Source organism: Echiichthys vipera, assembly GCF_963691815.1.
Source record: "Echiichthys vipera genome assembly, chromosome: X".
Lineage (NCBI taxonomy): Eukaryota > Metazoa > Chordata > Actinopteri > Perciformes > Trachinidae > Echiichthys > Echiichthys vipera.
Genome location: NC_139825.1, coordinates 15,737,639 through 15,751,951, shown reverse-complemented (window position 1 = coordinate 15,751,951; position 14,313 = coordinate 15,737,639). Strand labels below are relative to the sequence as shown.

The 14,313-nt window shown below is 38.2% G+C and overlaps 1 protein-coding gene and 1 long non-coding RNA gene across 2 annotated transcripts; both read right to left on the bottom strand.

Moving 5' to 3' along the window:
- Nucleotides 1-516: 516 nt before the first annotated feature.
- Nucleotides 517-6,682, bottom strand: LOC310965326. The gene is made up of 3 exons (XR_014593779.1): nucleotides 6,417-6,682; nucleotides 780-796; nucleotides 517-619 (listed from the first exon to the last, which is right to left on the bottom strand). It is a non-coding gene; the product is annotated as an uncharacterized lncRNA (long non-coding RNA).
- Nucleotides 6,683-9,623: 2,941 nt separating this feature from the next.
- LOC310965321 (uncharacterized protein) lies at nucleotides 9,624-13,394 on the bottom strand. Its single transcript, XM_083938845.1, has 4 exons — nucleotides 13,106-13,394; nucleotides 11,258-11,748; nucleotides 11,022-11,169; nucleotides 9,624-10,926 (listed from the first exon to the last, which is right to left on the bottom strand). The coding sequence occupies exons 1-4, from the start codon at nucleotides 13,361-13,363 to the stop codon at nucleotides 10,429-10,431; spliced, it is 1,395 nt and encodes a 464-aa protein (XP_083794971.1). The 5' UTR covers nucleotides 13,364-13,394; the 3' UTR covers nucleotides 9,624-10,428.
- Nucleotides 13,395-14,313: the final 919 nt, after the last annotated feature.

Genomic DNA, 14,313 nt, shown 5'->3' with positions numbered 1-14,313 from the left:
GCCTTCAAATAGATCTGGATAACAAACAGTTAGAAAACCCAGACAAAATGTATCAAAAATAAATGGCTTAATAAATGATAATTAATAAATTACAAAATCAGATGATCACATATCATGATCATGTCAAACAATTTTGCCGATTTATATTCTGTGCAACAACTTATTAATTGATTAGCCACTGTTTATGTAACGTTTTGTTGTGTACTTTTATTTTGACGTTTCTGTGTTGGCAGTGCAACATCCTTTGCAGGCTGGATATTTCAGTTCTCATTATGAATTGACAGAGGCTCAACCATCTTTTCGTGTGTATAGGATGTCCTCATATCCACTGTGTAAAGCTCCATGAGGACAGCCCGAGTTGAAAATGGCTGGTTAAACAAGATGCAGACTCTTTACGTGAGTTAATTAACTGTCAAGTTATAACAGTGAGTTCCTTTGTTAGTTCAAACAACAGTTGTTTGATCAACATGCATCACCTGCCTTTTTATAATCATTGTTTGCTGATTCTTCTTCTGCCCGTTTTCTTGCTGACAGTCTGTTGTCCCGCCGTAAGAAGTACGACTCAGCGTGATTTGTCGACGAGTCGTTGGAGACGTCAGAGGATCCAGAAGAGCTCAGTCTGAAAACACAAGACAGGTATTAAGTGTTCAACACTGAGATTTGACTCAGTTACTGTCACACTTGAATGTCACAGAGACACTGATGGATTGCTGTTTGTGTCAATCTCTTCGTTGATAATTGTATGTACTGTACTAATGGTGTGGATTAGATTTGCTCACCTGGACAGTCTTTCGTGCTGAAAGAGAAGAGAAATGTTTTAGAACTGAGCAAAATGCAACATTCATGCCAATGTAAGGACATTCCTGATTATCTTACCCGAGTCTTCAGCTTTACTTAGTCCCAACTTACACTTTACACTGGCATAAACAAGTCATTCAACCCCGTCATGAGCTGTCCTCTATTTCAGTAGATGCTCGTTACTGAACAAATAATGACATCTCACAGCTTGACTTCATCGTTTGTTTGACAGAATGTGAGATTTCTGAAGCACTATGTGGAATCAAATCCACAAACAAGGTTGTATTTTTTTACAATGTTGACCATTTCTTATGCATAATATTATAAACACGCAGTTTCAATGCGCACAGGATGTAAAATGTCAGCAAGTACGTTCATTATCAATAGATCTAAAAGCAAAGTGCAGCAATTCTTTGAAGGGACACCACAATTCCTCACAAAATACTTTTTTTTTCAGTTTTCCAAGAAAAGGTTTATGGCCGTCTGAAATACCAAGCCAAGTTAAAGAAGGAGAGAGGAAGTGATCCCTTAAATAAACTGACAGGCAGAGATAACTAAACACATCCAAAGAAGGTAATAGCTCTGGCAGTGGCTTGTGTGCATAATTGCCTGCTGAAGCTGGAAGTTAGACGGTTTCCTTGGTGAGAGATGTTCACATAGAAAAGCAGAACAAAACTCAAGAAGATGAGAAAATTTAGCATGATACAACATCGTTTAATTGACTGTGAGGGGCAAAGGTTTCATTCGAACATCACCAGTTATATGAAATATAAATTATGACAAATTAAAAGTGTTTTAGTAATAGCGGGTTTACACTAAATGATTTGGGAACAGTTTTTTAAGATCACAGATAAAAGGCTCTGTGTGTGAATTTTCATATATTCCCCTTGTTTAGTGCTGCCGCTGATGATGATGCTGGTGGTGATGATGGAAGAGCATAGGTGTTTAATTTAGTTTTCATGTATGACTTCGAAGGCCATAGTTTATGATTTACAAAATTTTTGATATTCAGATGTTTCCTTTAATTTGTAATTTTCCATTTATATAATGAATATATATATAATGAATATATATATATATATTTGAATTGAAAATCTATCGCATTCAAACAGACATCTAAAAATGTATTCAGTGCTGCAATAAATTTGCCTATATTACTTTATTCTATTTTGGCATTGCTCTAGGGATAGCAATGCTGGTCTGCTGGTTTATCTAAACATCTCAACAACTATTGGATTGGTTGCTATGAAATTTTGTCCAGTCATCATGGACGATGACGACCAACGATGAATCCTAATGACTTCTGTGATCCTCTTACTTTTCCTCTAGTGTCACCATGAGGTTCACGTTTGTGGTTTTGAGTGTTATCTCAGAAAGTAATACATGGATTACAATTACATTTTACATAGACAAACATGGCACTCATAGGATGAATTATAATAACTCAGGTGATGTCCTGAAGTTTTTGAACAAAAATGCATTTTGTCTGACGTTCACACCAGCTCATCTGGACTTTTTGTTTAGTGTTAATTAGCATCATCATGTTAGTAGTGTCACTGTGAGCTCCATCAGCCAAAGTGCAGCCTCTAGGAGCTACTACAGCACTTTTCAACAACAAGGCAATTGGAAGTGCTTAAAGATAAAATGACATTAAGATATAAAACAGTAGACAGCGGAGAGAAATCACAATCCTCTCTGAACCTGCTGAACTCATCCACTCCATATTTAAATGCTCTGTCATCATATAAATCATGTATGTAATGTGAATCACTCTTTCAGTTTTTATGACATTAACTAATGCTAACAATCAATATGTATTAACTTAGAATAGGTAATTATCCTGCCTGCAGTAATTAGATGAGCATATACCAGAGTAATGATGCACTAAAATTACATATTGCTGCTGACATAAATGGAGCGATGCCTGCGAGGTAGCTCAGGCTGTCAACTCGAGTTGCACTGTTTCACATAATGTGGCTGTCTATTTAAGCTGCAAACATTTCCCTTTTCAATGCCACTGCTGCCCTGCATCAGTTTTGCTGACTTCTCTTTCTGTCCTAGCATCCACCTGCAGGCTCCGACGGGGAGGAATATATTTGATTATCACTTAACATTATCTCATACTATAAACTTTCTGCAGAGAAAGAGATGAAGTTGGAGTCTAGATGCCAAACTTTAACGATGCTCTGCTGTTGCAATAAACATTTCAAACGTGGGTTGTCTGACTGAACTTCGAAGATAGTACATGCTGTTCCATTTTGCATCGTATATTGTTTCAGACATAGAGACATTTTCGTGACAGTCACACAGTAAATCCTTCACTTAAGTTGAAGTACTAATACCTCACTGACTGAAAAGTCTACAAGACTTAAGTACTGCATTGAAAATGTCAGTAATAAGTTGAATCAGGATAATGTATTAAAAGTACAGGTATTAAAAGCTAATCAAAATGACACCTTAACAATGTTTGTTTTGTCTAACCAACAGTCTAAACCTCAACATTTATTCAAAATTCAAGATGTTAATTGTCACTCTGGTTGTACAGAGCAAACGTGTGACATGCTCCATTAAAGAAAATAACAACTAAAAGGAAAACAAAAAAAAAAAAGATAAAGGAAAAAAAAGTAAATATAATAAGACATAAAATATTTACAAATACAATAACAAGGTAAAAGAAACAGCACGTTAATGTACACATACTATTGTAGTGTTATTATTTTTATTGTTATTGTTTTATTATTATTATTATTATAACTATTATTACAAGGAATGCAGCAAATCATCACATTTGTGAAGCTGGAACCATGACATATTTGTACTTGAAAAATTACTTTCATTACAGTACTTTTTTTTGTCAATCAACTTGTTAGTAATCTTAATAGTCACATACTTAATGTGCAAAAGTCTTGATTTGCCAAATTAATGTTAGATAAATGGCATGCAGTTTCCGTCTGAAATGGAGTAGAAGTATAAAGTGGCATGGACAGAAAATACTCTTTTTACTTAAATACTTGAGTAAATGCACAACTACAGTCATATAAACTAAAGCAAACAGTATACTGGTGACCACTGCTTAAACAGTCACACATCTAACTAAATCAAGGAGATGTTAAGTAGATTCATATGAAGAAGAAACAGGGCTTCAGGTTACAGACAGTACGTGTAAACATAGTGATTTGCCTTTGCTCGGACATTTACAAGATCTCTGGAGCCTCACCAGACTCTGATGTCAGCTCCTTTAGGGCTCTCTGGACACTTGGATTTGCTCTGTAAACGCTCATTAATGATATACAGTATGCAGACTTGGAAAAAGATCTGGCTTAGATTAAGCGACAGCACGTATAAACAGATGCTGTTGGAAACATAGGCTTTTGTGTCCCATGTATGTGAGTGACTCTGTCACTAAGCTGTCCTCCAGCCTCTCTGGATCCTGCAAGGAACTTCTTCCCTGCTGACCAGCTATTCCCAAGTGGAAAATGTGAGCTTCCCGTAGGACTAGCAGAGAAATAAACATACATAACGTCTGAGTTCCCACAAGCATGTCGTAAGCACTCAATCCCTCCTCCTCTGTTCATCCCGTCTTTCAGCCTCTGCTTTCTTTCTCTCACTCTCTTCCTGTATCTCTCTCTCTCTCTCTCTCGCTCTCTCTCTCTCTCTCTCTCTCTCTCTCTCTCTCTCTCTCTCTTCGCTCTCTCTCTCTCTCCCTCTCTCTCTCTCTCTCTCTCTCTCTCGCTCTCTCTCTCTCTCTCTCTCTCTCTCACTCTCTCTCTCTCTCTCTCTCTCTCTCTCTCACTCTCTCTCTCTCTCTCTCTCTCTCTCTCTCTCTCTCTCCCTCTCTCTTTCCCAAGTGGATTCTTTAGTTTACATAAACAGATAAGATAGATTACAACTTTTCCTTCGATTCAGTAGGAATTCAATATTATTCCTATTACCATGCACATCAACATGTAATTTATTTCACACTTTATGCAGGTTATTACAAACATGTCAAAGTGTTATAATAGAAAAACCTTTATTATCTGTGGCATTGGGGTATAACCACACTGTCCCTGGTACACTAATAGTGATTAAGATAAGATAAGATAAGATAAGATAAGACATGGTTAGAACTTTTTTATTATTAAGGAAATTCTTGTGCCAGAGATTTCACAAAAATTACAACAACATAATATTAAAAACAATAGGATCGTAAATGTTAAGTGTATAAGGATTAATGCTTACAGTATTACCTAATGGAAAAACAATGAAAGGTTGATAGATACATTTAGTAAAATGAGTAAAACATAAGAAATCATAAGAATGAAAAACAATAGAGAAGAAGATGTATTTATGTATAAAGTGTATAAGGTATAAGTGAATAAAGGAAAATGCCCAACATATAATATAAAACGGACTTCATAATCTAACCATTAACACATTTTTGACTGTGTCATTCAAATCAGCATATACATAATTTGATTAAAAAAACGGAAACATCATCTGTATATGTTTGGGTATGATTAATTGTCAATTAAAGTACTAAAATAAATGAATATCATTATAGCTTTTAGGGGTTCTGAATCGAGGGACTGAGTGCCAGTCTACGGAGCCCACATATGATTGAGGGCCGCACAGGAAAAATGCACATATCTCATTTCCAAATTACGGCCATCAAAATAAAAAAAAACAGCACTAGAAATGATGAATGTAATGCCTGCGACACTTAACAACGTATTCTCGTCAGAAGGTTCGTATGATATCTTACGAAAAGTTATGCACAATAATTTGTGGGATATCTTGTGAAATATGACATTCTTTTTAACGCCATGAAAAAGTGATACGAAGCGGACCGCAACTGAAAAGTGTAGGCAACAAATCAGCTTGGATAAGATTCAAAAACAGGTTGTGGTGGTCTTAGTACATCCAGGACAGGAACACCAGTCCCCCAGATAAAAGTCCTGTGTTTTGGCACCAATCCATTACCCCGACCCTCCTCCCTGCACGGATTTTGATGCTTTTATACAACATCTCCTGATTTCCTTCTTTGCTCCCGACGCAATTGGGTTGTGTATTAAATGTGGGCAAGTGACAGTATTGAAATGGACTCTGGATGTTTCAGATATAATGCATGCATTTCATTTTACGTCTGGGGGCCAGACAAAATGTTTCTGAGGACTTCCTTTGGTCTGCAGGCTGCACTTTGAGCAACTATGCTTTCCAGGAAAACTTGAGAAGACACTCATTACACCTTTATAGATTCTGCTCTTACAAATTTTCTATTGTAGCACAATTTAAAGGAAAATATTGCAATGGAGCCAAAGTATAAAGAGGATTAGAGGACATTAGAAAAAAAAAACTGCAGTTGCATTCCAACAGCTGTCATGTGTAAACTGTATTTTCCAAAAAAGGACTCGAGTTCATTTCAACTGAGGCAGTGAGAGGTCATTTATGGCTTCACATTCTTTTCCATTGATCATGTAGCTGCTAAGATTCTACAAACATAAAAACCTCTCTGGCTTGTTCCACAGAGGTTTGTTTGACAGTGACTTAGCTTTGATGTTAGTATTTGCAAGATGTCAGCTGTGGCATTTCCTCTAACTAAACAGACACTGAAAAGATTAAAGACCATCGGGCCTTACCCTCAGGCTCTTGGTGGTGGCACTGGATGGAGTTGGAGAAGAATCAGAGAGCGACTTTCTGATGTGCGGCTGATCTTTGTTGTGAGAAAGTAGAGATGACATCGCTCCCGAGCTGGTGGCCTCCACATGCAGCTGTAATGTTGTCCAAAGTACTTCCAAAAAGTTATTATTTTTTGATGAATAAAAGTTCTTCTTAAACAAAACAAAAGCAGCCCAGCAGCTGTAGAGAGGTTCACTTATAATCCACTGAATAATGTGGCTGTTTCCTGAGTTTAAGTGTGATCTTCATGTGATGGTGAGACATTGAATATCTGATGAGCCTGAAAGAACTGCACTAATGTGAGAGCTGTGGAGGAAGTGGTGGGACTGGGGAGTAGGCGGGCTGTAGTGTGTGTGTGTGTGTGTGTGTGTGTGTGTGTGTGTGTGTGTGTGTGTGTGTGTGTGTGTGTGTGTGTGTGTGTGTGTGTGTGTGTGTGTATGTGTGTGTGTGTGTGTGTGTGGACACAAGGATCTGACAGCAGTATTGTTCACAAGGGCTCTCAAGGGACTAAGAGTCATTCAGCCAAAAATGGAAAAAGTAAAGCATCATTAGTCTTCATGTGTTTAAGGTAGCTTCTGTAGATGTAATGAAACTGTTCACAAAATAAATGTATTAAGGTTTTATGTATTTTATTTTAATACTGTATCTAATGCACAGGGAAGTGCACTTATCACTTTCCTTTGCATTAAAAATAAGCGATTTATTGGGATTTTTTGTTGTTTTTTATAGAGAGGGCAGAGAAACAGTGAGGGGATAAAAATATCAATTTCACAGTGTATACTACTTTGTTGTTTGAATCATAATTTGCTTAAAGCACCAAAAGTAAGAGCACTCATTATACAGAATGGCCCTTTCAGTATCATGTATCAATGTTGTTGGGTTATAAATTGTAATGTATTGTGTGTAAATCACTTTTATTTTGCAGCTAGTGAAACTGGAGCTAATTCCAATTGCTTTATCATCTTTAATAATACATCATAATTAATTAGCTGATTGTATTTTTTGTTACTAATCTGAATCTGCAAAGTAAATATTAACTAATGTTGACAAAAACATATGATTATTATGGAATGGAATGTAAGTAAAACGTACAATATTTACCTCTGAATTGTTGGGGAATAGAAGTAAAGTAGAAGGGAAAGTAGAAGGGAAATAATAATGTACAGTAAAAGTACCTCATAAATCAGCCTGGTCACCAGAAAAAAACTTTGAGGGGTTTCTGTAGACCAATGAAACATTTATATAAAACGGTGGCGTAGCCTACTGTATATGAAGTCTATGTATCCTATTCTTTTTTGTTCATGGAGAGCAGCACATCTGGCAGCCCACTGCATGATGGATACAGCCCTGCGGTGTTAACTGACCGTTCACCATATCTGGATTTGCATAAACACGACTGGACTTCAACTTTATGCAAATTAGGTCTGTCCATCTCAACGAACCAGGCTCACGAAACTCAGGTCAAAGAGTCAAACTAGGCAGCACTGATCAAGTATGAATCAAGATTATGTGACTTCACTGCACATTTCTATCCTAAAATGTTTTCAGAAACATAAATTGTCTACTGTTTACCTGTAAAATGAGAACATTTGTGACCCAGCTGCCATGTTGAAAACAGTCGAGCTAGAACTAAGCACTGCCTGCCAGCTGGACCATCTTTACGTCAGAATGTGTGAAGCAGAGAATGAACAGGTTGCTGCGCTTAAGAATCTGTGGCTTGCAAGAATGTACAATAAATGTATGTCACAAAAATGTACTTAACCACAGTACTTGACAAAATGTATTTAGTTACATTCCTCCCCTAAATTAAAACAGCTGGTAATGTAGAAGGTAGATCTGAGGCTGAGGAGAAATGTGGACTGGTAGCTGGAGAGGTGCATCCCCTGGCACTGCCGAGGTGCTGTTGAGCAACGCACCAAACCCCCAACTGCTCGGGGGCGTCGGTCACTGGCAGCCCCCTCGCTCTAACATCCCTCTATTAATTGCATGTATATAGGTCCTGTCTGTGCATGTGTGTGTATTTCGGGCCTGTGTGTGTGTAAAATGAAAATTAATACTAGAGTGAAAATTGAATTTCCCCATTGCGGGACAAATAAAGGAATTCTTCTTCTTAAGACCTGTTTCAATTTAATCAAGCTGGAGGCTGCATGTGCTGACAGTTAAGCAGAGTTAGCAAACCTTTCTGGGTATGTTCCATGACACAGTTGCATTCATTATGTTAGCACAGGTCATTTGTTTGCAATTTATTCCCCTAAAAAGGACTTTGAAGGGGTTGCACACATCTGTGTGTTACTCATGTTGTACTGTAAATGCTTGACGTGACAAATATACTGCATGGGAAATACACTGAAAACTTTCACACAAAATATTCAATAAGGGTTAAAAACTGAATGATGGCAGGTTGGCACGTTAGTGGTCTCAGGTACTGATAAACACCACATGCATAATTCCAGTCTGTTTGTTTCTAATTAGTTCCAGTCGGAGTCACAGTTGGCTGTCAGAGCAAGCTCCGGCCTGCACCTGCTGTAATCTGATCACAGGAATGAATAAGTCAAATAATTTCACAAATGCTATTTGTACAGTTAGTGCATGCAACCTCCAGTTTAACAATTTGTTTTTGGATAGATTAATATTATTTTCTGCTCTTTCTGGACAAACATGATTATTGGAGTTTTTGCCCTTATTTTGAGCTAAATGTGTAGCAACTGTTTAAGCACTTCATGGTATTAAAGAAATTATGTGTTTAACATTTTAAGAAAGTTAAACCTTAAACAATTTTTTGCCTTAAAACACCTGATAACTGTCAGCATGTTGACATCTGACCATCATGCTCCTTTTTGTTGTTTTGTGAGATTTCCATGTATTTTTTTATTATAAAGTAGATCAGTGCTATATAAATACTGTGAAAGTATCAAAACACTCAACCCATGGAGAAATGCACACATTCTGTATTCAGAAACTGTGACTTTTAACAAGCTGTCAGGATGTCTGTACAGTTGTCACAACTATACTATATATAGGTAAAGTGTTGCTACAGTGACGTCACAGTCATTTCCATGCTGCAATCATGGTGCAGAGAAGCCAAGAGGGGACTTTCAAGAGACAGGCAATAAAACGGAACGTTTCAGACAGAGAGTGAATACAGGTTTATTCAGATAGACAGTATGAGAAAAATGTTGTATTTTTTAAACCTTAAAGCATTTAAACATGTTGAAGTAGAAACCTCAAATACATGTATGAACTTAATAACTGGCTTAATATGGGTTTTGTTGTCTTTAAAATGTATGAACCTAGTTGTAAGTAGCATTCCCTCCTCCTTTACTCAAGAAATACATTTTTTTTGTTCCTTATTTGTTGATTACTTCCTCATTATGACAGTTATCAGGCACCACCTGCTGGCTGAAAATAGTGCTTTAACCTTTTCACAAAAGAGCATCATGACAAGAGAACAGTATGTACCAATGGAATCATATGTTCCCAAATGTATGTGCACTCGTACCACAAATAACTTCATGGAGAGAGACACTAAATATGTCCTTGTGTTAAGTGACAATCTATAAGTAGTCCCATTCATGTTCTTTTTAATATTGCAAAATGAATGAAATAAATGTACAGAAATCATGTAATTTATATCAACACATCCTGTTTCTTCAACAGCCGTGTTCAGGTCGAACCTCTTTCAGTGACTTTTTTATTTTATTTCAATCCTTCCAATGTTTCTGCTGACTATATACTTCATATTTAACTAACAGCAGGGGTCACATGTCAATTGTTGTCAAGACTTAAATTTATAAAATTTAAATAATTTCAGACTGAAATTCAAAAGTGTCTTCATGTTTTTCAGTAATGGGCAGCTGACACAAGTAGAAGCAAACAAATACTACACATCATTTGTAAGATGGTGTGTATAGAAATACTTCCCATTCATTTCTCTAAGACTTTAAAACATCAAGGATTTGCTGGAACATTTCACTACCCGTCCTCCTCATTACCGTCCATGAAGACCACACTATTTAACTCAGCTGACTCATCCTCTACAGTCTTAAAGCTTTCCACGACTTCTTCAGATACCTCCTCTTCCAAAGTATTGTCCGAAACTTGGCTGTCTTCAGTCTCTTCTGCAATGACCTCTTCTGCTGTCTCCCCAGCATCCTCCTGCTCCTCACTCTGCTCTGTAATCTCCTTGTCTTCTTGCTCTCCTGGTGTAGTTTCTTCTTCCTCTTTCTTCTCTATACTGCCCCCCTCAACTTCCTGTTCCAGTGGCTGTTTTTCCTGCATTGCCTCCTCCTCCTCTGTCTCCTCTTCTGCTTCATCTTCATCATCCTGCTGCTGCTCATCCTTTTCCTCAACATCTTCTAGCTCCTCCTGTACCTCAGTGGCATTCTGGGCTGCCGTGAAGATGAACTCTTCTGCTGCTGAACCCTCCTCATTAGTCTCAAGTTTCATTGACCAAGAAGGAGCTTTCCCCAACTGAGGTAGAAGGATATGTTATAAATTATTCATCGTAATGGAATTGAACAGTTGTTACCTTGAAAAACAGTGACAAAATACTGAATGGGCTTTACCTGGGTGTGAAAGGTCTGAAGGTGAGCCATGACGCTGCTTCGGAGGGTCTGTGACGAGGAAAACTGCTCATCCAAAGTAATCTGCACCGAACTGAGCATCTCCTCTAACGCCTGAACCTGCATGGTCTGCTTAGCTTCGACAAGCTCCCTGAAAAAAACCACACATAACAGCAATTAACACCTCTTTAAGTACTGCCCAGGCATACAGATACACTCTGAAATGAGATTCAGCTCACTTTATTGCAGCCATGTCTTGGTTGATCTCCATCTCCTTTGAATGAAGTGCAACATTATAAAAGTTCATTGACTCTTTCAGCTCATTTAGGTCTGAGGCTTGTTCCTCTAAATGTGCATTAAGAGCCTTCACTGATGCAACCTGCTCGTTAACTCTGGAGCATGCGCTGGCCACAGTGTTAGTCAACTCAGCCACATTTTCAGCCAGTGCTGAGCTGGAGCTCAAACCGAATGCTACGCTCTCCTTCACAGCCATAAACTCCTCACTCTGGTTCTTGAACATGGCCTGGAGAATTGTGACGGACAGGGCAACCTGATTTATCTCAGTCAACCGGGTGTCCACCTCATCCCTGAGGGCCCAAAGCTGCGAGTAGTGGTCTGAGCTCTTTAACTTCAGTGATGTGGCTAAGGCAACCTCCGCCTTCTCCTGAGCCTGTTTCTTGGTCTCTTCCAGGGCAAAGATCCTCTCCTCAACACCAAGACCTGTATCAGCCTGGAGAGCAGGAGAAATGATTAAGCCATGTGGTTTGACTTCAGTTCAAACATTTAACATATGTTCTTGTTCTTGTTAATGTCATATATCTATAGCAAAAAGGATTGTGTAATATAGCAATACATAGAGGGATGATATGAATTTGTCAGTGGAATTTAAATATTGTTTATACTGTAGTTATCCTTTTTAATATCTCTGAATGTATTAGGCCATTGTGAGCAGGACCCCTCTGTAGCAGTGGTTCTCAAATGTTTTTTTTGTCACAAGGCATACCATTTATGAAAAAAAGTATTTCTTAGGACACCTTCACATATGATTCTGTGTTAATAATCATCTATAAGACAAATTTCAAGGCACAGAAATGAGCCACGGCACAGTTTGGGAACCACTGCTCTATAGCAATCTTGTTTTGTGTGGACGATTTTTGCATCAATGTGATGTGATGTGATGAATGTGATGTGATTAATGCATGCATTTAATTTTCTGCATCAACTAAACCCAGATATTTCCAACTGCTTATCAACCAATTTTCCAGAAAATGTTAGGATTACAGACAATAACAGAGTAACAAGTAGCAATCTCATCTCATCTCATCTTCATCCGCTTATCCGGGGTCGGGTCGCGGGGGCAGCAGCTGCTAATAATCATGGTTAAAGGTTCAAGCTGTCTTCATTAAGGGGGCAATTTGGTGTATAGCTAGCAGTAAAAGTGCCACGGTAAACAAATATCAGATATCAAACACAAAACACTATAAAATCAACAACATAAAAACAACAAAATCATTAAAATTAATCACAATTTAATGTGGTTGTTGACCAGACTGATTGCAGTGGGCATGAGGGATTTTTTTTTAGTTTGTTAGCTCTACAGAAAGGCAGCTTGTATCTGTGCCCTGATGGCAGCAACATGAAAGATATAATTAGCAATACTAATATTTCACAATAGCCGTTGGTGCTGTGAATGCCACTGAAACGTGACCATGCAGTTGCACAGATCAGGCTAAAAATAACAACAGGTGTTACAAGCAGTGTCAAGGCAGCCCTTTTTTAATGTCTTACAGCCTTAGCTTTTCAAAATAAAGTCCCAGACCATGATTTTCATCCATGTTATCCATTTAAACGGCACAATACAAGTCACTGAAAGAGTTATAACACATTCATATCTATTTGATTGTTGGATTATATATATATATATATATATATATATACATTCAAAAATGACAAATGTAATTATTTTATTTTGAAGGCAAATCATCAATTTCAGGTAGGCTATTCGATGTCCTCTGAGCTACAAAGAAGTGACACCGCCCAGCAGATAAAACACAGGTGAGAATAGTGAGCTAACTTTGTTAACTCACCTGTGTGTCCCTCATCTCCTTCAGGTTTGTAATTTTCTTGTGCATCGTTGTAAAAGACTCAGACAGTTGGTCGAGGCTGTGTTGCTGTTGTACACAAAACCACCCCATTAAAGAGGCCCCAACTGTGGAGATAATGATGATGAACATCATTGCTAGAGACGTGTGGGAGTTTATCTTTCTCCTGGACTGTGACACTGATGACTCCAACAAAATGGAGGTGTCTTCTTCTTGTGGCTTCTTTGACTTGCGTTTGGCCATGGCTGAAGGAGGAGAGGAGCTGTTTGTGTCTTCAGTGAAATGGACTCTGCAGAGTGTGGCTTCTCGTCTGGATATTCAAAGGGTATCACGTTGTCTGTTCTGCTACAGTATAGACCCTTTGACCTAGTCATTCATTGGACCCCCACATAATATTCGCAGCAACTGGTGGGGGGTGGAGGGTGTGACCGCATGTTATGTAACTGCAAAGGTGGAAGAAGAGTTCAGATCCACCACTATAATAATATATATAATGTATAATACCCAGGGTTGTAAGAAGTACTCAGAGCTTTTACACCAGTAAAACTACTTATACCACACTTTAGAAATACTCTGTTACAAGAAAAAGTCCTGCATTCAAAATGTTACCTAAGTAAAAGTAAAAAAGTATTAGCATTCAAATGTGCTTAATGTACAAAAAGTAAACATACAGTTACTCATTATGCAGAATTGGATGTTTCAGAATAATATATTAATGGATTATAATTATTGATGGACTAATGTAAATATCCAATGTTGCAGGTGATAAAGGTGAGGGTAATTTTATTAATTTATAGAAGTGTGTAGCTAGCTATCTGTCAGGGTTTTGGGTCCAGTGCACTCTGCTGGTCTGTTTGTGTACTGTTGGCCATGCCTTTGTTTGCAGACCATGTGCTTTTGTGTTTGTGGGTGTGACGCCACTCCCCCTGTTTTTTCCACCACTTATTGTCCCTTAAGACTCCTCTGGTGGCTAATGCCTTGAATGGACAGCAGTTGGCCAAGATCACCTGTGCCAGCATTCCGGTGAGTCTGCACCTCTCGGGTAATCACCATGAACAGCTGTCTTTCTACGTTATTGATTCTCCACAAGCCCCCGTAGTGCTTGGCCATCCCTGGCTTGTTAAACACAATCCTAACATAGACTGGGTTAGTGGGCAGATTGTGGGATGGAGCTTGTTCTGTCACTCTCATTG